At 40.8% G+C, this 24,812-nt stretch overlaps 1 protein-coding gene across 19 annotated transcripts in view; it reads right to left on the bottom strand.

Moving 5' to 3' along the window:
* The window catches only part of NRCAM (neuronal cell adhesion molecule), a 256,908-nt gene that overhangs the window by 22,553 nt on the left and 209,543 nt on the right, over positions 1 to 24,812 (bottom strand). For 10 of the 19 annotated variants that reach the window (XM_036918946.2, XM_036918943.2, XM_036918951.2 and 7 more), the window contains 14 exons: positions 18,145 to 18,288; positions 16,763 to 16,874; positions 15,300 to 15,466; positions 15,048 to 15,195; positions 13,368 to 13,492; positions 12,896 to 12,925; positions 11,245 to 11,346; positions 6,873 to 7,070; positions 6,705 to 6,775; positions 5,418 to 5,643; positions 4,933 to 5,048; positions 3,367 to 3,571; positions 991 to 1,113; positions 218 to 394 (listed from right to left, as the gene is read on the bottom strand). In XM_036918946.2, the coding sequence (XP_036774841.2) occupies positions 218 to 394; positions 991 to 1,113; positions 3,367 to 3,571; positions 4,933 to 5,048; positions 5,418 to 5,643; positions 6,705 to 6,775; positions 6,873 to 7,070; positions 11,245 to 11,346; positions 12,896 to 12,925; positions 13,368 to 13,492; positions 15,048 to 15,195; positions 15,300 to 15,466; positions 16,763 to 16,874; positions 18,145 to 18,288 (1,944 nt within the window). Of the gene's footprint in view, positions 1 to 208; positions 395 to 990; positions 1,114 to 3,366; positions 3,572 to 4,932; positions 5,049 to 5,417; positions 5,644 to 6,704; positions 6,776 to 6,872; positions 7,071 to 11,244; positions 11,347 to 12,895; positions 12,926 to 13,367; positions 13,493 to 15,047; positions 15,196 to 15,299; positions 15,467 to 16,762; positions 16,875 to 18,144; positions 18,289 to 24,812 lie in introns of all 19 variants that reach the window. The other 9 variants (XM_036918956.2, XM_036918952.2, XM_036918958.2 and 6 more) reach the window with 3 other exon arrangements.

Genomic DNA, 24,812 nt, shown 5'->3' with positions numbered 1-24,812 from the left:
ATTTCATATGGATTTTGAAAACAAATATTAAATAGCTATTCTAATATGAATTAAATAATTAATTATATATATACATATCAAAATGGGATTTTACAAATGTTTGTATTAGTTGGGTAAGATGAATACTCATTGTTAAGAGGGGAAGAGAAGCATAAACTTTGGTTGCAGATTTTTGTCTCACGATGCTTAGATGGATTTTTCTACATACCCGTCTTACCTTCATCCACAGTGGTTACTGCTTCCTCTGTTATTTGGCTTCCTGGTCCTGCTGCTGTTTGTGCATAGAAATAAAACTTATACCGGGTGCTGAAGTTTAAATTTTTTAGAGTCCACCTTGTCTTGTTGGCAGGAATTTTCAAATCTACGAGAGGGCCTAATTCATGTGTGTTGTTAACTGTCAACAAGAAATAAAGAAGTTCATTCCCCATTAGATGCTAGAAGAATGCTATGATAAATCAATATGTCAACCAAAGACCTAGACTTGGAAATACACTGACTTTTGTAATCCGCACTCACTCTGGCCCAACATAACTGATAACCTTTTACAGCTCCTATAATATGGCATAACAAGGGGAAGGATATCCTCAATTGGCCTGTAGACTAGGGGAATTTTATAGTTGTGTCACAACAGCATTTTTTGTCTTTGTTGTTGCAGGTGGAGGCATAACTCCAGAACTCTTCTTCAGAGGCTTTGTGCCAAAGGAACTCTCTTACCATTATCTACTTGCAGATAATGCCTGTCTGATCACTGACAGAACCCACCTAAGCCCCATGCTCACAGATCTATACTGTTTTGCAGATTACCTAACTTTCTACAGCATATATGTCTTTAAAAAGACTGATTTGTAGTCCCTTCTGATATAACACTTGAAGGATATATATATATATCCTGCTGCTACAAACAAATGACCAGTATGTATTCTAAGATAATAGTTACCATTTTTTTCCTTTTAAAACCGTATTTCCCCTCTCCTTCTCCCAATAACTCACTTGGCTGATATTTTAAGGTGTACTCCGTCAAAATGCCGTTCGGGTGGCTTGGTGGATCCCATTCCAAAGTGAGCGAGTCCAGTGTCGGATTAATAATCTTCAAAGAGGACGGAGCACTGGGGACTTTTAATAAGAACAGAGTCAATGAAAAGAATTTTGAATATTTTGAAATGTATGAAATGACACATTTCACCATGTTCACAGAATTCAGCAAGGTTTTTGTTCTCCGTAATTCATTCTTGTCCCTGATTCAACGGAAAATACATGAACAAAAACCTGTGACGGGAACCTCACAGTGCCCTAGATTAGCTAGTGCCCTTCTTTTTTTCTCTCCATTTCCATTTAGATTCATTAAGACCATCCCCTCAAAAACATATAAAGACTTTGCCTTTATATGGACCCGAGCCAACGTTTAAAAAGAAAAGGGCCAAGAAAGTACTCACTTGATTCATGAACGGTGTCTTCACAAGAGTGAACTAGTGACTGAGTGAAACTATTCTAACCAGACCTTCTGGAAGAAGCACCTGTGCCCCCTCGGGTTATTAAAGATTGTTTTCCCCAACAAACCAGGTGTCTCCACAGTCAGAACACCTGGCCTGCTGGGCTGTGGGCACAAGCCAGTCTGCCAGGCGCAGAGTGGCTTCATCCAGAATGCTGACAGACGCCCAGAATCTCAAGGTGATGGACAAAATCCCATTGCTGGCAAACCCCTGGCTCTGCGGCAGGCCTGCGGGGCGTCAGGTCCTTGGTGGCAGAAGCTGGCCAATGGCCAGAGGAAGCATGCCCGGTCTTCCTTTATTCACTTGCTCATGAGGACGACGGATGGCGGCAGCTCTCCTCACGGTGGTTCCCTCCTCTCCCCAACCTCCCACACTCCCTAGGCATATTCATGGCACTACTGTCTCTCCTGTCCCTCTAGCCAGATGCCAGGGAGCCAAAATGAACTTCTCCCTCTGCCTCATTTCCACCATCTCCTGGGACACTAAATCCTGTCAGTTGCCTCACATTCATCTCAGCCATATTCAGTCCCTCCTCTGCTCTCTGCCCCCACCCCCACTTCAGGCCCTGAATGGTCTTTGCCTGGGCCTAGGCCAGTCCTGGCACATGGTTCTAGGCTTCCCCAAACCACCCCTTTGAGAATCTGATGACAGCCATAAGCTCTCCCCAGGAAAATAGACACATTTTACACACAATATCAGGAGGGTTCACGAGCAACTTAAACTCATTCACTGACCCCTCTGAGAGATTACAGTCCCCAGGTTAAGAGCCTCTGGCTTACAGGTTGATATCCACAGCACTTAAGACCGTGCAGGCTGCAGGTCCTCCCTAGCTGACCTTCCTCTCTCTTCTCACCATTCTTGGCTCTGAGACCTGCAGCTCCTTGAGGGGGCTTTGCTGTTTCATCCCTTTGTGTCTTTGAACTTACGACTATTCTTTTTTTCTGCTTTAATCCCCTGGTCATATCTTCTGTGACACCTTCCCCAGAACCATCTACAGGACTGGTTCGGGGTCTCACTAGTGCAAGCCTTGAGTGACAGGTGCCATTGACCTCTAAGGTGCAATGAGACTGAGGACAAGCAAGTATAATGAAATGGGAGCTGGGACACAGGATGGCCCTCAGGGGCTGTTGGGCAGCAGCCAACATGAGCTCTTCCAACAGGAGCCAGGGCACTGTTTACCTGTGAAGTGTTTGATCTAAAAGACCTAAGGAATCCACAGAAGTTGTCTGGCTCATTTTTAATATTGGCTTGAGGCAAAATTAAAAATTATAAAGCCCATTTTGGTGCCTTTTCAAATCCCTATGTTTCATTCTCCAGAAGCCCTCTCTTCTCCATCCACTAGGCTTCCATGTTCCTGTGCCAGTGGTCCATCCTTGAAATGACTTTCCCCTTCTCTTCCCAACCCACTTTGCAAGATTTGCAACCTCCTAACGCAGCTCAACTTTGGCATAAACTGTGAAGGTGCACTAGGGTGTACAGAATTATTTTCCTTGCCAGGTGTTTTCTTAGGTTATCACATCAGTGCTCATGCTTTTCAGATGAAGTAACTGAAGCTTAGAGAAATTTTATAACTTGCCTTATATCAGAAAGTTAATGACCCAAATAAACATCAAATGGGCAAGGTTTCTGAAGTGTAACTAGGTGTGGAGAAAAATTTTAAGTTGAGATGGGGGTTTTAGGGCAGCATTTGGGTTCTGAAGGCTTCCACATATCCTCAAAGCCACATATGAGCTGGCATTTTGCCAGCTGTGTTCATCTATGGGGAAGTTGCATTTGACTTCCAGAATGTACTTTATCTGGGGGTCCTTCTGTCATGCAAAGCCTCTCCAGATGTGTCATGTGTTCCTAGGATCTCAGAGACGCGTCCACCCCATACCTCCTTCGGGAGTATTAAAGACTCTGTCGGGGCTGGCTGGGCCCTCGCCTTTCCCATTGACCACTCGCACGTTCACTGTGTAGTGGCTGAAGGGCTCCAGCCCTGGCAACATGCCATGAGTCTTGCTGCCCTGGAAAGTGAGAATCTTTTTCTCAATGTGGCGCCTGTTTCTTTTCGACGAACTCTGTGCCTTCCAGTAGTAAATCTGAAACAGTAAGAACAAAAGTCAGGAACACAGAAGGGAGCAAACAAGATTCCTCATGCTCACAAAATTAAAGTTTTATGTTTTTTTTTTCCAGAAAATTCCCTTGGCACATTTTAGAAGATTGTTGGCAAAACAGATACTGATTCTGAGGCAAGAGAATAGAAGCCCACAGACAATGAGGGAAATTAAATTAAGAATATATGATGAAGCTGGGCTATACTATTTTGGAGGAATACACATGAAATAAATGAAACAGCATCATACCTATATGGTTTTCTCTTAACATAAGGAAATGGAAGGCAATAGAAGGATTAAGTGCCTCATTTGTATAAAATATTCAAAAAATTAAAATTATTGTCCAACATTTACATATTTTTTCCAGAGTTAATGTAACTTCAGGTACAATATACCATTTAGCTTAATCCTAAAAAGCACAGTGAGTTTTTATTATTATTCCTCCTACAGGTGAGTCCCTGGGCTGCCCAGTGACTTGCCCAAAGTGACAGGGCAATCAAGAGCCACCATGGGAGCTCCACTTCCAGTCTAGGCTTTCTCACTAAGCCAAACTGCATCATTTAATGAAAAACACTGAGTTTTGTCTGTATTAAATTGTAAGCATAGGTTTTGTAGCAATCGATAAGCAAATTATTGATTAGCTTTAGTTTAAAAATCCAGAATTTTTGTTTATTAAGTCCTCTACAATCCTTCTTAGGAGTTTAAAGGCAATTTTAAGAAAAGTCAACATAGAAATATAGTTGGGCAATATCAGAGAAAAACAATCCAGAATTGAACGTGATGCAGTACAAAAAGTGATCTCTAGGGGTCAGGGTTGCCAAATCAAAGTAGGTGCAAAAAAGTTCCTTGACCACTGATGGATCAAAAATCTCCATGAATCAGTCTTTCTGTGCTTCCCAACAACAAAGGTAATTGATATTCATGAGACTGACCTGGTTGGGACTATATTATTGTGAAATACAATCTGAGTTGTTTAAAAAAGTGCATTATTTGCAGAATGATTCTGTGGGTTTGCCACATATGGTCAGTATTGCTTTCAAGCTAGGTGCATTTTGCTATAGTCTAGTTTTTTAAACATTAGTTTTTCCCAGTGTGTGCATATGTTAATTGTGCAGTTGGTGGAATGCTTGGTCATCTGTGGGAAAAACTGAGAAAATGTTTTTTTTCTCACTTTAGATGCAGTGCGATTTTGAATCAGTTCTAACTGGGGCTCCTTAGATGCGGCCTGCCTGAGTGGTAAACCGGATGAACTCTTAAGGCCTCTTCCTCTGAAGAAGAGAAGTACATGGGGCGTTGGCTGCTGGCCTGTTCCTAAGGAAAGAGCATGAGAATCTCCCTTCACTTGCCCGATAGCCTTGCAGGTGTCCTCGGATACTTTTCAGAGGTACTGGCTCCCAGCGCACCTCGGCTAAGGTACTGTTCACCACATTCACACGCACGTTCCCGGGAGCCACCATTGGGACTGCAGAATGACAGGGAAGGGGGTAAAGTATCAATGTTATTTTGAATTTCATGCAAAACTGTCGCTGATAATTTTAGCTTGAAGCATGACCCAGTCCCATGCTATGGATTATCAAGGACTGAGAGTCGATTTTTTAAATCTGTTTATTTGACTTCATGAGAATATAACATATTTTTTTTAAAAGTAATAACCTTTAATATTCTGCCTACTTTTTACAGAGCAGGCAGTTTAAATTAAGAAATGTTGAGCAAAATAATTACTGCCTCCCATCCTCCCAATCTAAGCACCTTTGGAAATGGCTTTGACTTACACCTTGGCAAGTCCTTTTTGCAAGGGAAAAGTATAAAAGAAATAGCTGCAGATACTTACGGTCTTCTCCAGAATGGCCCATGACTTCAGCTGGCTCTGGAGCAAAGCCCACGTCATTGAGGGCCTGAACTTTCACCAAGTACGGAGCAAAGGTCGGCGTGCCCGAGACAATGTATTTGGATACATTTGCCACGATCACTGAGGTCCATTCATCATCGCCATCTCGCTGGCGCCAGCTGACTTTGTACTGAAGGCCTGGCCCATTTGACTCGAAACCATTCAAGGGCTATGAGAAAAGCCAAATAATTTGAGCTTATAAACAGATACACCGCAGAACCTTTTACTGGACTACCAAATTTAATTCCCAGACTTAGAGAAAGTGAGCATTGAAACACTAAAATATAAGCTATTCACAATTTCCTCCAGGGACCTTTTATCTTTTGTTCATTTGTGATGAGATTCAAAGTTTGTTTACAATCAACATTGCAAAGGTTATTCATTTCTATCTTGAAATAAATACCACATAAGCCTCTCAAACTCTGGCTCCACAGTCAAGGGCTGGTGAATTCAAACATTTCAGTTACCTAGTTTCCTTTATATATTCCTGTTAATCTGACAGTATATAGATCTGTTGATCTATTTTACTTAGACACTGAAACTTGTGAACTGCTTCTTTCTTTATGAAAAAAAAAAAAGGCTGGTTGTCATTCTATCCTGTTGGTACATGTATGTATGTATATGAGTAGGTACAAATATGTATGCATATAAATATGCATGTATGAATCCATCTAAAAGAAGCTTTTAAATTACATAAGTAAATATATGTTAATCTTCCAAGTCCAGAAAAATATAGATAAGCCAAAAAAGAAGCTGATTCCTGGGAATAACTTGGTACATGTCTTCTAAATGGTTCTCTATGATGATGATAATACTAGCTAGCATTTATTGAGCACATATAAGTACTAGGCACTGTTCTGGGTGCCTTATGTGTATTAAAGCCTTAATCTTATGAGGTTGATGCTATTATTATTCCTATCATACAGTTACATAATGGAGATGTAAAACAACTGGCTTAAAGTTACCCAGTTAGTAAGTGGCAAAGCTGGGAATTGCACCCATTTGTTTTCACTCCAAGGACCAACCACACTTTTAACTACTATATAATACCATGTCTTAAATAATAATACATATAAAATACATATTTTTCCCCATAAATATATTTATTAAAAAATATGTTTTTCCCCAAAACTGGTAAAATGGGACTTTAATATAGATATTATTTAAAAAGGACTTTTTCCCCCTCTAAAATATATGGAGGAAAGTTGAAGCCTTTATAACATAGCTCACCTTCCATGTAATCACCAAATTATCAGGCTCCGATCCTAGTCCTTCCACAGCTGTAGGATTTTTATCCGGTTCTAGAAGTTAAACAGCCACATATGTATAAACTTTGGTCTTTTTCAAACAATGGAACACTATTCTATTTTATTTCATATCACAGAAGACCCACTTTACCTGCGGCTTTAGTCAAATACTGTTCAGAGGCCTTGCTGGGCCTACTCCTCCCCAGGCTGTTGACTGCCATCACTCTGAAGGAATAGTTCACGTAAGGCGACAGCTTCAGCTGGGCGGTGGTCTGTGTTCCAGAAACTTCAGTTTGGTGGTGCCACAGCCCTGCCTCATGCATTGTGTCTTCATATTCAATGATGAATTCTGGCCACAACACACACATACACAACAAACCCAAGATAGTGAATTCAAATTCAGTTGCCTAAGAAGCAGGTGGCTAGGGTAACTAATAGGATAATGAAATAATTCATGTACAAGAATAATTCATATACAAGAGGACCCAGACATGGCTTATTTCACTTTCAAAAAGAATTCCATTAGAATATGTTGATTTCAGAGTTCTATCATCTCATCCTCAATGCTTCAGCACACCCCATAATATTTGGTATTCTGTCTCCAGCACACTGAGTTTAGTTACTTAAAACTGTTTAGAAGTGATCCACATATCCCTAGGAAAGTTTACATATATGAAAAGATGGCTTTTTTTTTTTTATAACAGGAGAAGTTAAATTAAATCCAGTGAGACACCCATTTTCCATTAAACAGATCGGCAACAATAAAAAATTTAACATACTTTGTTAACTGTGCTGCAGGGAAACAAGCACTTGCAGGAAGTGTAAATTGGTTCATCTTCTGTGGAGGACAACATAGAACATGTAATGATGTTTATTTAACTCAGACACCCTTTCACTGAGAAACTGTACTTCAAGTGACTTGTTTTGAATACATGTGCTCATGCATATGCTCAGAGACATATGAAAAAGAATCCACATTGCAGCACTGTTTGCAATCAAAACAAGCTAACTGCAAATAACCTCAGTGTTCATCAGTAGGACACTGATGAAATAAATGTGGGTGTGTGCACACTGGAATATTCTTCAGCTGTAACAAATGAATAGGGCTGCTCCATATGCACTGAAATGATTTCTAAAATACATGGTTAGGTGAAATCAAGTAGGATATAGAACAGTGTGTGCTGGATACCACATTTGTGTAAAAGTAGAAAGATTTCCTATGACATATGCACATATGTATATGCTTTATTTACATGTGTTACCTCTTGGAGGATACATAGGTGTATCCTGATAACACAGGTGCCACCAGAGGAACTGGGAACCAGGAAGAGGAAGATGTACCTTTCAGTGCTTTCCTTCTTTCATCTGCTAAAGTTTTGTGGGAGTACATGTTTTACTCTTGTAAAAAATAGGTGTTGAGATATTCATTGACTCCCTACCACATACCCTGATATGAATTAAAGATGCAAAGATGAGCCTCAAAATATCGTGTGTTGCAGTGCTCCGCAGCTGAGTACTTTTGAGTTCTTTCAGTTTATGTTACTTTGCTGGTGATCTCCTGCCTCCTAAACTGATGACTTGCACATTTACTTCTGCAGCTCCTACCTCTCCTCTGAACTGCAGGCGTGGATAGTTAATTACCTACTCAGCAGCTCCACTTGTTTCTCTATTACAGCATCTCAAGCTGGTTATGACCCAGACTGATCCCAGTCTGCCCCCTTCACTTGGGAGGGACAACTCAGGCTGAACCTTGAAGCCTTTTTTGGCTTCTCTCTCTCATACTCTTGGTAGTCCTGTTGGCTGTACCTTTAACATTTATGCCAAGCTCATCCATTTCTCAGCACCTCCATCCCTCTTAGCCTAATCCAAATGTGAATGACTGCATAACTGCCTAACTCACAAGTTTCCAAGATTTCTCAGTTCATAGCAGATTTAGTGTCTCAGTAATTTTTTTCATGGCTCCCATAGGCCAAAAGAAATACCTCACACTTCCCTGTAAGTAGTACGGTCCACGCAACTTAATGGCTATTCATGTGTTAACAACTTAAAAAAAACTTACTGGGTTTTAACCATATAACTCCTCAAACTGTGTAAACAGACTGGCCACCACCTTCCTTGTTTCCTGTTGCACACTGATTTTCGTCTGGTACTTGCATTTTATCACAGCAAAGGTTTTGCAGAGATATGACATCATCACAATATGATGTAGCACTATCATGGTGAACTGTAAACTGCCTCAAGCTAATATTTCATGTGGTGCCTGACAGATGTCACCATGGTTTTTAAATATCAGAATTTAAAAATCAAAAACTTAAAAAATATCCTGAGACACCTCTGTGAGTTTGCTGAGGTCCGACCGGGTGCTTGAATGCCCAGTTTGAGAACTGGGGTCCTACCTGGTGTCCCTGCTTCCTTTCTCGTCCTACCATTTTCAACAGAAGAGCCAGAGTGATACATTAATCCCTCCTCTACTTAAATCCCTCCAAATGATTCCCAGCCCTTATAATGGCCTACAAGGCTTGGCACAGGGCATGCTTCATGCCCACCCACCAACTCTTTATCTCTCTGACCTTTTCCTACATCACCTTCTCTTGCTCATTTCACAACAGCCATGCTGGCCTCCTAGCCCACATGCCTCTGTCGCAGGGCCTGTGCTCTTTTTCTCACTCTGCCTGGAAAAGTTCTTCCTCCAGACAACTGCACAGTGTGCTCATTACCGCCCTCCTCAGGTCTTTGTTGACATACCCAAAGGTACCCTCTTAAAGTGGCTTTTGTTGACCGCCTTACTCATAATTACACCCCTGACCTCACACACTTTAATGTCCTTCTCCTGTTTTTGCATAGCCTCAATACACACACACACACACACACACACACACACACACACTCACAACCATGTGTAAAGATATGGATGTGTCTGAGTCCTCTAGGAAGCAGATGCTAAGACAAAATTAGAAATAGATTTATCTGGGGAAACACCCATGGAAGGTAAAAGGGACAGAAAGCAGGAGTAGGCAGGGAAGATACGCAAACCACGAAGCAGGGCTTGTGTCTGACAGATGAAAGGCAGGAGGAAGGAGGAGTGTGTGGGGAAAACCTGGGCAGCAGCCTGGACAGTCTCGGTCAGGTCAGCCCCAGTAAAGTTCTGCACTGGGATGGCTGAGCTCTCGGCCTCTCCCCGTGCCCGGTTACTGGAGTAGCTTAGGAAGACAGTGGGCTCCCATGAGCACTGCGGCAGATCCTTAGGGAAGGAGCTGCTGTTACTACTCCTTGTGGCAGGTTCTTTCTTGAAGGGAGATCTGAGGAGTGTGTGTGTGTGTGTGTGTGTGTGTACACATATACATATGTTCACTTATGTAATTATATTATACACAATAACAGGATATATATTAATTTTATCTTATTTGTGTCTGTTAAAATATAAGCTCCATATGGACAGAGATTTCTGGTGTTTCATTTCAGAGCAATGGATGGTACTCAGTGTTTGTTGCATGAATGAGTGAATGAATGAAAGAGCAGAAATGTCTTGAAATGTAATGGTATCATTTAAACAGGTGAAACGAATCTCCAGGCATCCTAACCAGCTAAATCTGGCTAATGCAGTGATGCCACTGTAAGACTCAGTATAAATGAATGAGTGTTCTCATCAAACACTGAAAAGTCAGTTGAGAAAGGAACACCACTAAATAACACATGAAAAGATGAGGCTTTGGTTGAATTTCACTGGATATATTCTGCTCTACCAGCAGGTGCACGAAGTCAACACACACATCATTTCAGAATAGTCTTAGGTATTCATCAGAAAGGAGCTCAGTCTTCATGCAGTGTCTGCCTGAAGGTAATAATATATCACAGGCCTGCATCTGCCTTCAGAAGGGCCTTTGCAGTCTTAATGCTTCTGGGTTATCTATGGTCTTACCATATTAAGCCCTTCCAGAATCCTTATGGCACATGGTCCCTCACCTGATTCTGTTCCCTAGGCTTTTGTCATCAAGGCGAGGAGCGGACTTTGTTGAAGGTGCCACTTTGTAGCAGGGGCTGATGGGGGGAAAGAGACTGGAAGCTAGCAGACCTGATGTCTACACCCAGCTCTCTTGCCAATTGTGGGTTTGAAAAGCTGTTTTACTCACCAGGTCTCTTCCCTAATACACAGACTGGGCATTCCTGCACCTGCTACCCCTTTCTTTTTCTCTCAAATTAATGGGTAAAATGAGTAAATTAACAATATATCTTCCTGCTGTGGTAGAAACTTAGGGTGATTCTTATGGATCTTAAATGCCAAATGATAGTGTACTTGCATAATTAACATCTTCAGCAATTAATTAGCGTCCCATACCAGAAGCTGTAACTTGGAATAACTCTAGCTCTGAAAGGAAGATGGCCATGAATAAATGTTTTTGTTCTATTAGTAATGAAGCAGAGAATGCGAGCAAATATCTCTGAAGAATTTCAACTGCATATGATGAAGTCCTTCCTAAATGGGCATCAAGTTTATCCGTCACAAAGCAACTTGCATCACATACTTGTAATAGGGCTGTTGTTATCATCGCCTGGGGTCCACGAGAGCTGCACACTTTTGTCGAGTTGATCTGTCAATTCTAAATCAAAGGGAGGATTTGGGACATCTGTAGACCAAACACATATGGCACAGTTAATCACCCAACCTTGTGAGTTCTCCTTCGGCTGTGGTATTCACAGAGGGGACATCTTACAGACACAGCACACTTAATGGCCAGTGAGCATGCAACCGAAATGAAATGGGAATGACCGAGCTTGCTGGGAAAGTACAGGCACACCCAAGACGGCCCATCGATAGTGCTGCTTGATTCTCTTTCAAGTGAACTGAGCAGCTTGTAAGCAAATAGTGAAGTAGGCGTGCATGGTTCACCAGCACTCTCAGTGAAAGACGTTCTCTAAACACGAAGGGGCACAGACAGAAAAAATATTATTGAAGCTTCATTTCTAATAAATGGGAAACAGACAGTAGCAAATGCTGAGAAAACAAATACGGGAAGATAGATGTACTGTTTAAGGAAGACTCATATGTTCTTTCTGAAACATGCAGAATTACAGATTTAGGGGCTCCTGAAGAATACTTATATTCTTAAGGGAATTCTAAAATTGATGCTATATAAGTAGTCCTCAGCATGCATACTTTCTGCAGATTCTCAGTACGATAGTCAGGTACATGGGGATATGGTGCATTTACTCTCACAAGTCACCAGGCTACAGACACCTGTGGGGACGAGTGTGTCCCAGAAGCATGTCTGCCTCTTCTAATGGTGTGTCTGAGATCCAGAGTTAACATTCCCTGGGCTTTTCCTGGCCTTGCTCCTGGGACTGACTGTGGCTCTTGGGGAACCAGAGGCCATATACAATAAATGCAAATATTGGGACTTTTTCTCCTTTTAGTTCTTGTATTCTTTCCTCTCAAACCATAGATGTCTATAAAGGGTAGGTCTTCTTTAGCATAACTAATGACACTATGTAAAATCCACCTAGTTTATGCCATAAAATTACACCAATGGAGTATTTATATGCTGAATAAAGATGAGGGTTCTTTAATCAAAAATATCTCTGGAAATAATTTCTGATTAATTTTTCAGATGCAGAAAAAAAATCACACAACCTGGAAGGGCCCTCTTTTTGGTCTTTTTTTAGTGATTTATCTTTTGCACAGTGAGTTTGTTTTCTCTGATTTAAAGATCAAATGTTCTAAACATCCACTGTTTTCCTATGTAAGTTTCTGGGAAAAGGAATCCCAAACAACATCTATTTTTCCAAAACAACTTTCAATAGACTGAAATAAAAACCTAATTTGTGGAGTGATTTTTGCAGTAGCTTTTTCATTCTGTAAAATGTGGATGGTAGCTTTTGAAAAAGCACTATGCTACTTTAGAAGGAAATTATGTCAAAGAGGGACATCTTTTAAGCAAAATGACTTTACAATAACATGAAATATTTAGAAATGAGCGGCAGTATATTCAGTTAAAAGTAACAGTGTTATAATGAAGAGATGATTTATGGCAGCAAATGGGTAACACAACAGAACATTTGACAGAGCTCTTTTCCTTAAAGAAACACAATGATGTGCTAAAGAAAAGAAAGGACTTTTTTCTGCAAATGTGAAATTGTTTAACAGAAAACAGAGAAAGAAGACTCATATTAGTTTACCGTAAATGGGAGCTGGAGTTGGAGTAGGAGCTAGAAAGGACATTAATATAAAGGATTTTAATCAGAATTAGTAATGGAAAGATATAAGCTATAAGATAGCACAAGAAGACAAAGACTGAACATGATTAAGATTATAAAACTAAAGCCTATAACTGTGAGACATGGCATCAATCAATAAACATGCAGTAACAATTTAGGGGGGAAATCTCCAATTTTAAATAAGAGAGATGTTCTCCCCAATTTTCTTATAAAAATATCACAAATATGCATAACCACCATTTAATTCCAGTGCTGCTACAGAGAATGTTTATATTGAAATTTCACCTCAAAGGCATCTTTCAAAGAAGAAAAGCATGGGTATTTAGCTCACCGATAAAACTTTAAGACTATCATAAGCAAACATTTACCCCTGATACTTGTTTTTCCAGCCTAAAACAGGGCAGCCAGTTGTGTGTACGTGTCCAGTTCTTACCGACAACGCGAAGCACAGCACTGGCTGAAACACTGTCCAGGGTTGTGTTGGCCACACACGTGTAGATCCCACCGTCATCATCACTTACGTCAGCTACCACCAAATGGTCCTTGTCAACAGTGAACCTGTAATTGGAACACATCTGAGCAGCCGAAAGGGACATCTGACCACATCCAATGACTGCCTAACTGTCAAGAAAGAAACTGTGAACTTGATAAAAGGGAAAGATGATAAAGATCTGCCACACATCAGGCCTGAAATCCTATACAGTATGTATCACTTTGATAATGACTGAAGTTGGAAAATGATTAGAATGAATTAGAATCTTGGGTTAGAAGAGATGCTAAGGCATCTGGCCTGGTGGCTTTGAGCCATGCTTCTGGAGTTTAAGGAATCTCTTTAAAGATCAGGGGCTTCCAGAAGTGAGGCGGGGGCAGCCCCAGTTACCCTCACTGAAGGGTTTCCTCTGGTGTCCACTGCTAAAAAGCATTTGAACACTACTCATCCAGCTCAATTACTAACAAAGTGTATATTTTAAAATAATTTATTATTTGCTGCAGAAATTTTGTATCATTTTTGCTATGTTAATAAACTCTCATAGGAGGAGGTAAATGCAAGTAGTAATTAGCTTTACTACCAGAAACAGGAAGATTCAGGTTAGCCATCACCATGAGGAGTTTTCTAAAGGCTACTAGCAGGCATGAAAAATTACTCAGTAGGTCGAAAATCTGTCAATAGGAAACGTGTAGTTTTAACAAGGTTGCATAAATCGTTAACTGTCTGCAGGGAATTCCAAGTTAAATATTTAGTTGACTTAAACCCAGTACCATTTCTTCATATTTCATTCTCATCTTTGTCAACTCAGATTTTATAAATGAAACTGACAAGTTGAAGCATAGAACTATATGGAAACTCTGGGTATATAAAAAAGGTCACATAGTCCTTTTAGGGTGCTTAATGAGCAGCAGGAGCTGTTGGAAGGGAAACACAGAAATCATGCCCACCAGCTTCCAGCATTCCTTCCAATAGGGGGCGATGCTTGTAGCCACCCTGTGACAGCCAGAATTCACGCGTTCAACTCCCCAGTACTTACTCTCAAACTGAGGCCCTCACCCAGAATTTGGGTTCCACCTTTCTTCCATTCCAGCCTAAAGGAATGCAACATGCTCTGGCTCCCTTTTAAGTGCTTTACCTGTTTTTGTTTTTTTTTTAACTTTCTCCTTCTACTGGCTTTAGATAAAATCAAGTGAAAATTCCCTAGCCAAATAAAAACTAGTGTCCTTTAAAATACTGACAAGGATTCAGGAGCACTCTGGTGATTAAACAGATCGTATTTCTGCTTATTTGTAGACTGGTAATGAAAACATCTGTTGAGACTTCACTGTACAAGGTAGAAAACAATGGAGGTTGGCCAAGGCAGAAAGGTTTTTCTCATCCTGAGTTACGTAGGAGACCAACACACAAAGATAGACAAACATTCTCAGGGTCTTATTTCAATAACTTGATACCTTTTTAAGTCTGATCATTTTACAGCAGGGAGAAATGCATAACTATTTTGGAGACAGCAGTCTTCAGAAGCTTTGAAAACATCACTGTTAAGTCACTATACAATAAATCTTTAAGTTCAATAGCAGCTGAAAGAGAGAAGGAAGAGAAAGGGAGTAAGTCATCTTCAAATACCTTCCATCACTGGGCAGCTCACTGTTGTCCTTCAGCCACAGGACAGTGGGGATTAAGGTGTGATCGTGTTTTACTTTGCATTCAAAGGACACTGTGCTCCCTCTTTGCACCACTGCATATTCTGGTTGTTTAATAATCCTTGTTGGATCTGAAATTTAAAGGATAAAGTTAAAGTTATCCATTGCCCAAATTGGAGAATTTGCTCCAAGTCACATAATACTTGAAAAAAAAGTTTCATCACTTCTGCCTTACCTTTGATTTCTAAGTGAACTTCATTCTTTGCTGTCCCTAACTTATTCCTTGCAACACATACGTAAGTTCCTACACTGTCCTTTTGGGCCACAGGAATTTCCAAAGTTCCATTTTCATGTAGAACATAGTTATCTTCACGAAGAGCACTGCCTTTAGCTCCTTTAAACCTTCATCAAGGAAATGATCACAATGAGAAAAAAACATAATTTGAAGTAAGTCATAAAATGCCATGGTCATGGTCAGCACACTGTGATCTGCATTATGGCATCAAGTTCAGAGATGTCTGCAATCTGCATGAGCTTACTGCGTGCTGGCAAGTTGGTGGGATCACTGAAAAGACAGGATGTAAAACTGGAAAATTTGGTGATAAATGGTGCTTGAAGAACTAGGCTGACATTACAAAATGCTTAAATTGTCATTTTCATTATGAGAGACTCCTAATTTATAAACACATTTTTACTTGTTTTATCTCTGATTGATAAAACAGGCAAAATGAACACTGTGCTTTCTGACAGTTTCCCCCTCCTGTGATCATTTGTAAGTCCATCTGCAGGCTATGATTCTAAGAAGGTCTTCATTTCAGGGTTACAAGGGTTGTACTTCTGAAAGTATGAATAGGAAAATATTCAGGGAAGAAAAAAACACAGCATGTATGTAAAGTATGGGTACATTCAGCTTCCCGATTAGTATCAGACAGAAGGAGGATGGAAGTAAAGGGGTCAGGCGGCCCAGCTGAGCAGTAACCCATCACCTGCACTGGAAAACACCTGCCTGAGTGCCTGTGTTTCTCTTCTCTGTGCTTAAGGTGGAGACCTGGGGAGACTGTCCTGTAATCCTATTCTGGCTCCACCTCACATCAGGAGGTTGAGCCTAGCACAGTGTATGGTACCTGATAGATGATCAATAACTGAATGTTCAATTCTTTCTGAGCTGTTGCCTCTCCCAGCTCCTGCTAAAGTAAGTAAGCTCAGAGGATGACCAGGATGGGTATCAGCAGTGGTGTGTGAGAAGGGCTGGCTGGGAGCTGGCAGCGAGAGGACACAGGAGAGCTCGGCTGGACCCAAGTCAGCACACTCTGTGGGAGAGGCGCTTAAGATGAACACAGGTAATAAATTCCGGTTTAAGCTTATAGAACCTCTGACCCCACCCCAAATGATATTTTATGAAGGAATGCCCCCTGACCTGCCCTTTGGCCACCATTAGTGAAGTCCCAGGTGATGTCCATGGCATTGAAAAATACAGCCACCTTCAATTTTTTAAAAAACATTTACAAATACCTCTGTCATTGACAAAGTATGCTGTTAAATAGATTATGCGTGTGAAAGTCGCATGGTGCAAGTAGTTAAATATTTGTGAATGAACTTAATAATTAATGGTATGATGGATTCTGCACAGCCTTCGCCCTGTCTGCTCTCTGACTAAAAGCCAACATACGGAGGAAGCCAAATAGGAACATTACTTACCACTCAATGGTAGGTAGAGGTGACCCGAAGAAGGCACAGTCCAGTAAAGCGGGCCTGTTGGCAATGATCTGATAGAGGGTGTTTGCAGACGTAAGGATTCGTGGTGGCTCAGCTGAAAACGTTTTAAAGGGGTAAAGTAAATATTAAAACAAAAGAAACTTGAGGCCCCCCCGTATATTCTATTGCACTTTGTTCTAAGGCCGTTAGAGTTTCCGCTAAAGCACAACCAACATGTCTTTCCCCTTATGTTCTCTCTCAAGTATGATGGTACCAGTCACTCAAGGTGGAAAAATCCTAGTTTTCTCCCTCTGCCAAATGCCCCACATATTACACACAGTATTTTAGTAATTGACTTATTTATCTGTATTTCCTACTACACTGTGAATCCCTTGTGGCCAGGGGATGGGACTTTCTGTTGTTTTCTCACCAGAAACAAGTGCAGAATCTGTCATCAAAATAATGGTCGAGTGTATTTTTGTTGAGTGACTGGCCCATCGCAAGCCAGGGTCATCATGGGGGTGTGTTTGGGGGAAGTGGTGGGGAACACACCAGCCGGCAGAGAAAAGCAGGGTGCTGATGACGAAACACGGGACCAGAAATCAGAGCTGCTTCCTAAACATCCACCCATATCTCATTTCACTCAGCAATTCATGTGGTTTATTTACCTTCATTTCAAGCATGAAGGAAAAATCCCAAATATTGGTTAGCTTCCTGACTGTAATTTTGTTTGGAAGGGAGCCTACTGCACTTAAAGACATGAAATATAATTCCCTGGTGCCAGGAAAATGATTCTCATGCAAGTTTTGAACAACTCTGATTATGCTGGTAGTTTTGTCCATTATGACAAACATAATGTTCACATGAACCAACTATTACAGAAGATGATGATATATATAATAGTTTTCTAAACATGTTATCATGAATCAATCAATAAATGTATATTTGTACTTGGAAAAAGATCAAACAGTATGATTAATGATTTATTTAAAAAAAGAACCAGAATCATGAACTTGTCATTCAAGTTGTTAGTTTCTCAGGCTGCAAGAGCAGTCACATTCAGTTAGTCATAGCTGACCACTGCTCTTTTCCTTTTGAGGGGTTTGGCAGTTAGTTTAACCACCTGTGAATGGAGCAGCCTGACAATCTGATTATTTCTACATGGAAGACTTTGCCATCATAAACAACCGTGTGCTGAAAGAACATCAAGGCCAGACTGTAATTCCCCTTAGGGCAAGGTCTGGATCTTACTCGTCTTCATACATCCCTCACAGCTCCAAGTACTGTGCACAGCACACTGTAGATGCTCAATAATTTTTGCTGAATGGAGAACAATAGCAGCCGTTAATTTAATTTGCCATGTTTTTAATAAAGGAAGAGCTTACCCAACACATTTACAAATGCATTTGCCAGTAAATATCCATATTCGTTAGAGGCGTTGCACTGAAACACCGCACTTGATCTTTCTTGAACATTGGAAAAAATAATGGTATCGCCATCTATTTTTCTGCTGGGGTCATCAGGGGCAACTGTTTGGGTGTAAAAATTGAAATGTATATTTATTCCTCCATGCTTTAAAGATGTAAAGCTGTAGGTCTACATTACAGTAAGCAGGACAGAAATACAGACTGATAGAGGTACATTCAGTAAGGAGGAGACTAAGAACCCAACCCAGGCGAAGACCACAATCCTCCTTCCTCAGAACGTAGTTACCACTTACCAGCATGGGTATCTGTTTGATATTCACTTAGTGTTAGGTGGATTGATTCTGTAAGATGGAATATTATTTTGAAAGATGAAGGAGAAAAAAATCACAAGTTTGGTGAAACTGCAACACAAATTCAGGAAAACACTGCCTTGTTGACAAAGAAGCTGCAGTTATTTATGAAGAGGGAAGAAGAGGGAAGTTACTTATCAAGAAGAGCAGCAAAAGCTGGTAAAAAAAATACAAAAACCCTCTGTACTCATCAAAACCTACATTTTTCAAGAGCCCCTTATTGAAATAAATAAGTAAGTATGCAAATAAATATGGGCTAATCATTATACGTGAAAATATTTATTTTCCTGTCTTGGAAATGCCTGGGGTCACAGTAGAAATTGTGTGAAACTTCTTATAAAGATAGTGTTTTCAACTACATCTCTCAACTACTTAAAAAAACAGTAGGACCAGGACTGATCCTCACTGAAGTGGAATGGAACCAGTTGGGTAATTCAGTATGTGAGAATTTGGTCCAGGACATGCCTAGCAATTTGGAAAGGCTGTGTTACAGGAGATAAATTCCTTTTGGAGAATGCCAAAACCTGTGAAAACTAACAGTGACCTTATAATACACTAAAGGGATGGCAGGTATCTGCCTCAGCATGCTGAGCAAAAGCAAAGCTAAATAACAGCACCATTCCTCTAAAACTGCTCTTGCAACTTGAACCAGCGAAGTAGCCTAAATTTCATTCTCAACACCACTTTTTCTCTTTGATGACAGAAAAAGAATTTGTACCTAAGACATATTTATCACTGCATTTAGACTCCTTAATCACTTTCAAATCTCAAATATTTGCTTCATCTGTAGTTTATTAATTTACTTTTAATAAAATAAAGCAAACTACAGTTGTTCATCCTTGTTTTATTATACATATTCAAGTATGGTGCTCACTCATTCTGCATTCATTTTCTATGGCTGTAGTAACAAGTTACTACAAACTTAGTGACTTAAAACCACACAAATTCACTATCATATCATTCTGTATGTATCATATCATTCTGTATGTAGTTTAATCCCATATCATTCTGGATTAAAACACTCCAGTTTTAATCAATATATAAATAGCTATTTACGAAATCATCTCAGATACTCCAGTTAGTTCAACAAGTGATAGGAGTGTGCCAAAATACTTTGGTTTCTTTGCTTATATCTGCTGGTTATGACTCTAATAATTTCAAAATTGCCATAAAGGAACATGTTATTACAATTAGAAAACAGTGCAAGTTCTAATTCATTCAACAGGGTCTAGATTTCATCAATAAATGACAGCAGAAGACAGAAATGACACAGTGACATAGGACGTGAACTACTGTGGTGGCAGGCAACCAGGTACCCTGGGAATGCAGTATCCCATGTTCTCTGTTCCAGATTCCACGTGTAGTATCATCTGGGCCTTTCTGACTTACACATGCTCTGTAATGTCCATCTGATGCTTCAACAAGGCATACTGAAGTGAAGCGGCATTTCTGGAGTCTTTTCTGTCAATTATTCTTAGAACTTTTGGAACCAGCCCTTGGGCTTACAGTGTTGGGACTCCTCAGGGAACCCCAGTGCCCACCACGTGTCTATCCTCTGTGGACATGCCAGGCAGGGGGGCCAGGAGAGCTGTGCCTGGGCATTTTAGACAGTGATGAGTTCAGAGCTCCGGGCCAGTGTCTCTGGGTGGGTGTCCGACTGTGTGAGAAGAGCTCCTCCAATTCCTTGAGTACACTGAGCACTTAAAAGTTATACTGGTGTGTGTTGCTCAATGGGTAAAGAGCTTCAGTTTTGCAAGATGAGAAGGTTCTGGAGATCAGTTTCACAATATTGTGAATATACTTAACACTACCTAGAACTGTACACTTGAAAAAAAAGTTACGTGTTTTTTATACATGTTAAAAAAAAAAAATATATCACCATGAATGCGGTAGACCAGTTCCATTAACAAAACCAGTAGGACAGAGAGGGGCGGAAGATGGCGGCGTGAGTAGAGCAGCGGAAATCTCCTCCCAAAACCACATATATCTATGAAAATATAACAAAGACAACCCTTCCTAGAATAAAGACCAGAGGACACAGGACAATATCCAGACCACAACCGCACCTGAGAGAACCCAGCGCCTCGTAAAGGGGGTAAGATACAAGTCCCGGCCCCGCGGGAGCCGAGCGCCCCTCCCCCCAGCTCCCTGCGGGAGAAGAATACGCAGAGCAGGAGGGAGACGGAGCCCAGGACTGCCGAACACCCAGCCCCAGCCATCCGGGCCAGAGTGCAGGGCGCTCGATACTAGGAAAACAGGGCAGCAAGAACAGTGAGCAGGCACTGGAGGCTGGGCGACAGAGGACATAAGAAAAGCGCGTGACTATTTTTTTTTTGCTTTTTTGCTGTTTTGTTTTGGCGAGCGCTTTTTGGAAGTCTTAAAGGGATAGGGACCCCAATACTAGGGAAACAGGGCAGAAAGACCGGTGAGCAGAGGCCTGAGGCTGGCACTGGAGAATAAAGAAAAACGAACGACCACCTTTTTTTTTTTTAATTAAAAACTTTTTTTTTTTTTCTTAATTTAAAAATTTTTTTCCTTTTTTTTTTTTTGGTGGTCGTTGTTTTGTTTCGGCGGGTGCTTTTTGGAAGTCTTAAAGGGGCAGGGCGGGTCACTTAATCCAGAGGTAGGGAATCCGGGATCTCTGGGCACCCTAACCCCTGGGCTGCAGGGAGCAGGGAGGCCCCTTACGGAGATAAATAGCCTCCCAGCAGCTCCTGCTCCAACGCGACTCCACCATTTTGGAGTAGCTGCCCAAGCCAGGCCACGCCCACAGCAACAGCGGAGATTAACTCCATAGCAGACGGGCAGGAAGCAGAAACCCTGTCTGCGCGCAGCTGCGCAGCACAAGCCACTAGAGGTCGCTGTTCTCCCAGGAGAGGAGGGCCACAAACCAACAAGAAAGGAAGTCCTTCCAGCCGTCACTCGTCCCAGCTCTGCAGACTATTCCTATCACCATGAAAAGGCAAAGCTACAGGCCGACAAAGATCACAGAGACAACACCAGAGAAGGAGACAGACCTAACCAGTCTTCCTGAAAAAGAATTCAAAATAAGAATCATAAACATGCTGACAGAGATGCAGAGAAATACGCAAGAGAAATGGGATGAAGTCCGGAAGGAGATCACAGATGCCAGAAAGGAGATCGCAGAAATGAAACAAACTCTGGAAGGGTTTATAAGCAGAATGGATAGAATGCAAGAGGCCATTGATGGAATTGAAATCAGAGAACAGGAACGCATAGAAGCTGACAGAGAGAGAGACAAAAGGATCTCCAGGAATGAAACAATATTAAGAGAACTGTGTGATCAATCCAAAAGGAACAATATCCGTATTATAGGGGTCCCAGAAGAAGAAGAGAGAGGAAAAGAGATGGAAAGTATCTTAGAAGAAATAATTGCTGAAAACTTCCCCACACTGGGGGAGGAAGTAATCGAACAGACCACGGAAATACACAGAACCCCCAACAGAAAGGATCCAAGAAGGGCAACACCAAGACACATAATAATTAAAATGGCAAAGATCAAGGACAAGGAAAGAGTGTTAAAGGCAGCTAGAGAGAAAAAGGTCACCTATAAAGGGAAACCCATCAGGCTAATGTCAGATTTCTCAACAGAAACCCTACAGGCCAGAAGAGAATGGCATGATATATTTAATACAATGAAACAGAAGGGCCTTGAACCAAGGATACTGTATCCAGCACGACTATCATTCAAATATGACGGTGGGATTAAACAATTCCCAGACAAACAAAAGCTGAGGGAATTTGCTTTCCACAAACCACCTCTACAGAACATCTTACAGGGACTGCTCTAGATGGGAGCACTCCTAGAAAGAGCACAGCACAAAACACCCAACATATGAAGAATCGAGGAGGAGGAACAAGAAGGGAGAGAAGAAAAGAATCTCCAGACAGTGTATATAACAGCTCAATAAGCGAGCTAAGTTAGGCAGTAAGATACTAAAGAGGCTAACCTTGAACCTTTGGTAACCACGAATTTAAAGCCTGCAATGGCAATAAGTACATATCTTTCAATAGTCACCCTAAATGTTAATGGGTTGAATGCACCAATCAAAAGACACAGAGTAACAGAATGGATAAAAAAGCAAGACCCATCTATATGCTGCTTACAAGAAACTCACCTCAAACCCAAAGACATGTACAGACTAAAAGTCAAGGGATGGAAAAACATATTTCAAGCAAACAACAGTGAGAAGAAAGCAGGGGTTGCAGTACTAATATCAGACAAAATAGACTTCAAAACAAAGAAAGTAACAAGAGATGAAGAAGGACACTACATAATGATAAAGGGCTCAGTCAAACAAGAGGATATAACCATTCTAAATATATATGCACCCAACACAGGAGCACCAGCATATGTGAAACAAATACTAACAGAACTAAAGGGGGATATAGACTGCAATGCATTCATTCTAGGAGACTTCAACACACCACTCACCCCAAAGGATAGATCCACTGGGCAGAAAATAAGTAAGGACACGGAAGCACTGAACAACACAGTAGAGCAGATGGACCTAATAGACATCTATAGAACTCTACATCCAAAAGCAGCGGGATATACATTCTTCTCAAGTGCACATGGAACATTCTCCAGAATAGACCACATACTAGGCCACAAAAAGAGCCTCAGAAAATTCCAAAAGATTGAAATCCTACCAACCAACTTTTCAGACCACAAAGGCATAAAACCAGAAATAAACTGTACAAAGAAAGCAAAGAGGCTCACAAACACATGGAGGCTTAACAACACGCTCCTAAATAATCAATGGATCAATGACCAAATCAAAATGGAGATCCAGCAATATATGGAAACAAATGACAACAACAACACTAAGCCCCAACTTCTGTGGGACGCAGCAAAAGCAGTCTTAAGAGGAAAGTATATAGCAATCCAAGCATATTTAAAAAAGGAAGAGCAATCCCAAATGAATGGTCTAATGTCACAATTATCGAAATTGGAAAAAGAAGAACAGATGAGGCCTAAGGTCAGCAGAAGGAGGGACATAATAAAGATCAGAGAAGAAATAAATAAAATTGAGAAGAATAAAACAATAGCAAAAATCAATGAAACCAAGAGCTGGTTCTTCGAGAAAATAAACAAAATAGATAAGCCTCTAGCAAGACTTATTAAGAGAAAAAGAGAGTCAACACAAATCAACAGTATCAGAAACGAGAAAGGAAAAATCACGACGGACCCCACGGAAATGCAAAGAATTATTGGAGAATACTATGAAAACCTATATGCTAACAAGCTGGGAAACCTAGGAGAAATGGACAACTTCCTAGAAAAATATAACCTTCCAAGATTGACCCAGGAAGAAACAGAAAATCTAAACAGACCAATTACCAGCAACGAAATTGAAGCGGTAATAAAAAAACTACCAAAGAACAAAACCCCCGGGCCAGATGGATTTACCTCGGAATTTTATCAGACATACAGGGAAGACATAATACCCATTCTCCTTAAAGTTTTCCAAAAAATAGAGGAGGAGGGGATACTCCCAAACTCATTCTATGAAGCTAACATCACCCTAATACCAAAACCAGGCAAAGACCCCACCAAAAAAGAAAACTACAGACCAATATCCCTGATGAACGTAGATGCAAAAATACTCAACAAAATATTAGCAAACCGAATTCAAAAATACATCAAAAGGATCATACACCATGACCAAGTGGGATTCATCCCAGGGATGCAAGGATGGTACAACATTCGAAAGTCCATCAACATCATCCACCACATCAACAAAAAGAAAGACAAAAACCACATGATCATCTCCATAGATGCTGTAAAAGCATTTGACAAAGTTCAACATCCATTCATGTTAAAAACTCTCAGCAAAATGGGAATAGAGGGCAAGTACCTCAACATAATAAAGGCCATCTATGATAAACCCACAGCCAACATTATATTGAACAGCAAGAAGCTGAAAGCATTTCCGCTGAGATCGGGAACTAGACAGGGATGCCCACTCTCTCCACTGTTATTTAACATAGTACTGGAGGTCCTAGCCACGGCAATCAGACAAAATAAAGAAATACAAGGAATCCAGATTGGTAAAGAAGAAGTTAAACTGTCACTATTTGCAGATGACATGATACTGTACATAAAAAACCCTAAAGACTCCACCCCAAAACTACTAGAACTGATATCGGAATACAGCAAAGTTGCAGGATACAAAATCAACACACAGAAATCTGTGGCTTTCCTATATACTAACAATGAACCAACAGAAAGAGAAATCAGGAAAACAACTC

This window comes from Manis pentadactyla, chromosome 7 (genome assembly GCF_030020395.1).
Source record: "Manis pentadactyla isolate mManPen7 chromosome 7, mManPen7.hap1, whole genome shotgun sequence".
Classification (NCBI taxonomy): Eukaryota; Metazoa; Chordata; class Mammalia; order Pholidota; family Manidae; genus Manis; species Manis pentadactyla.
Note: the sequence above shows the minus strand (reverse complement) of the source record. Positions and strands in the feature narration are given on the sequence as shown.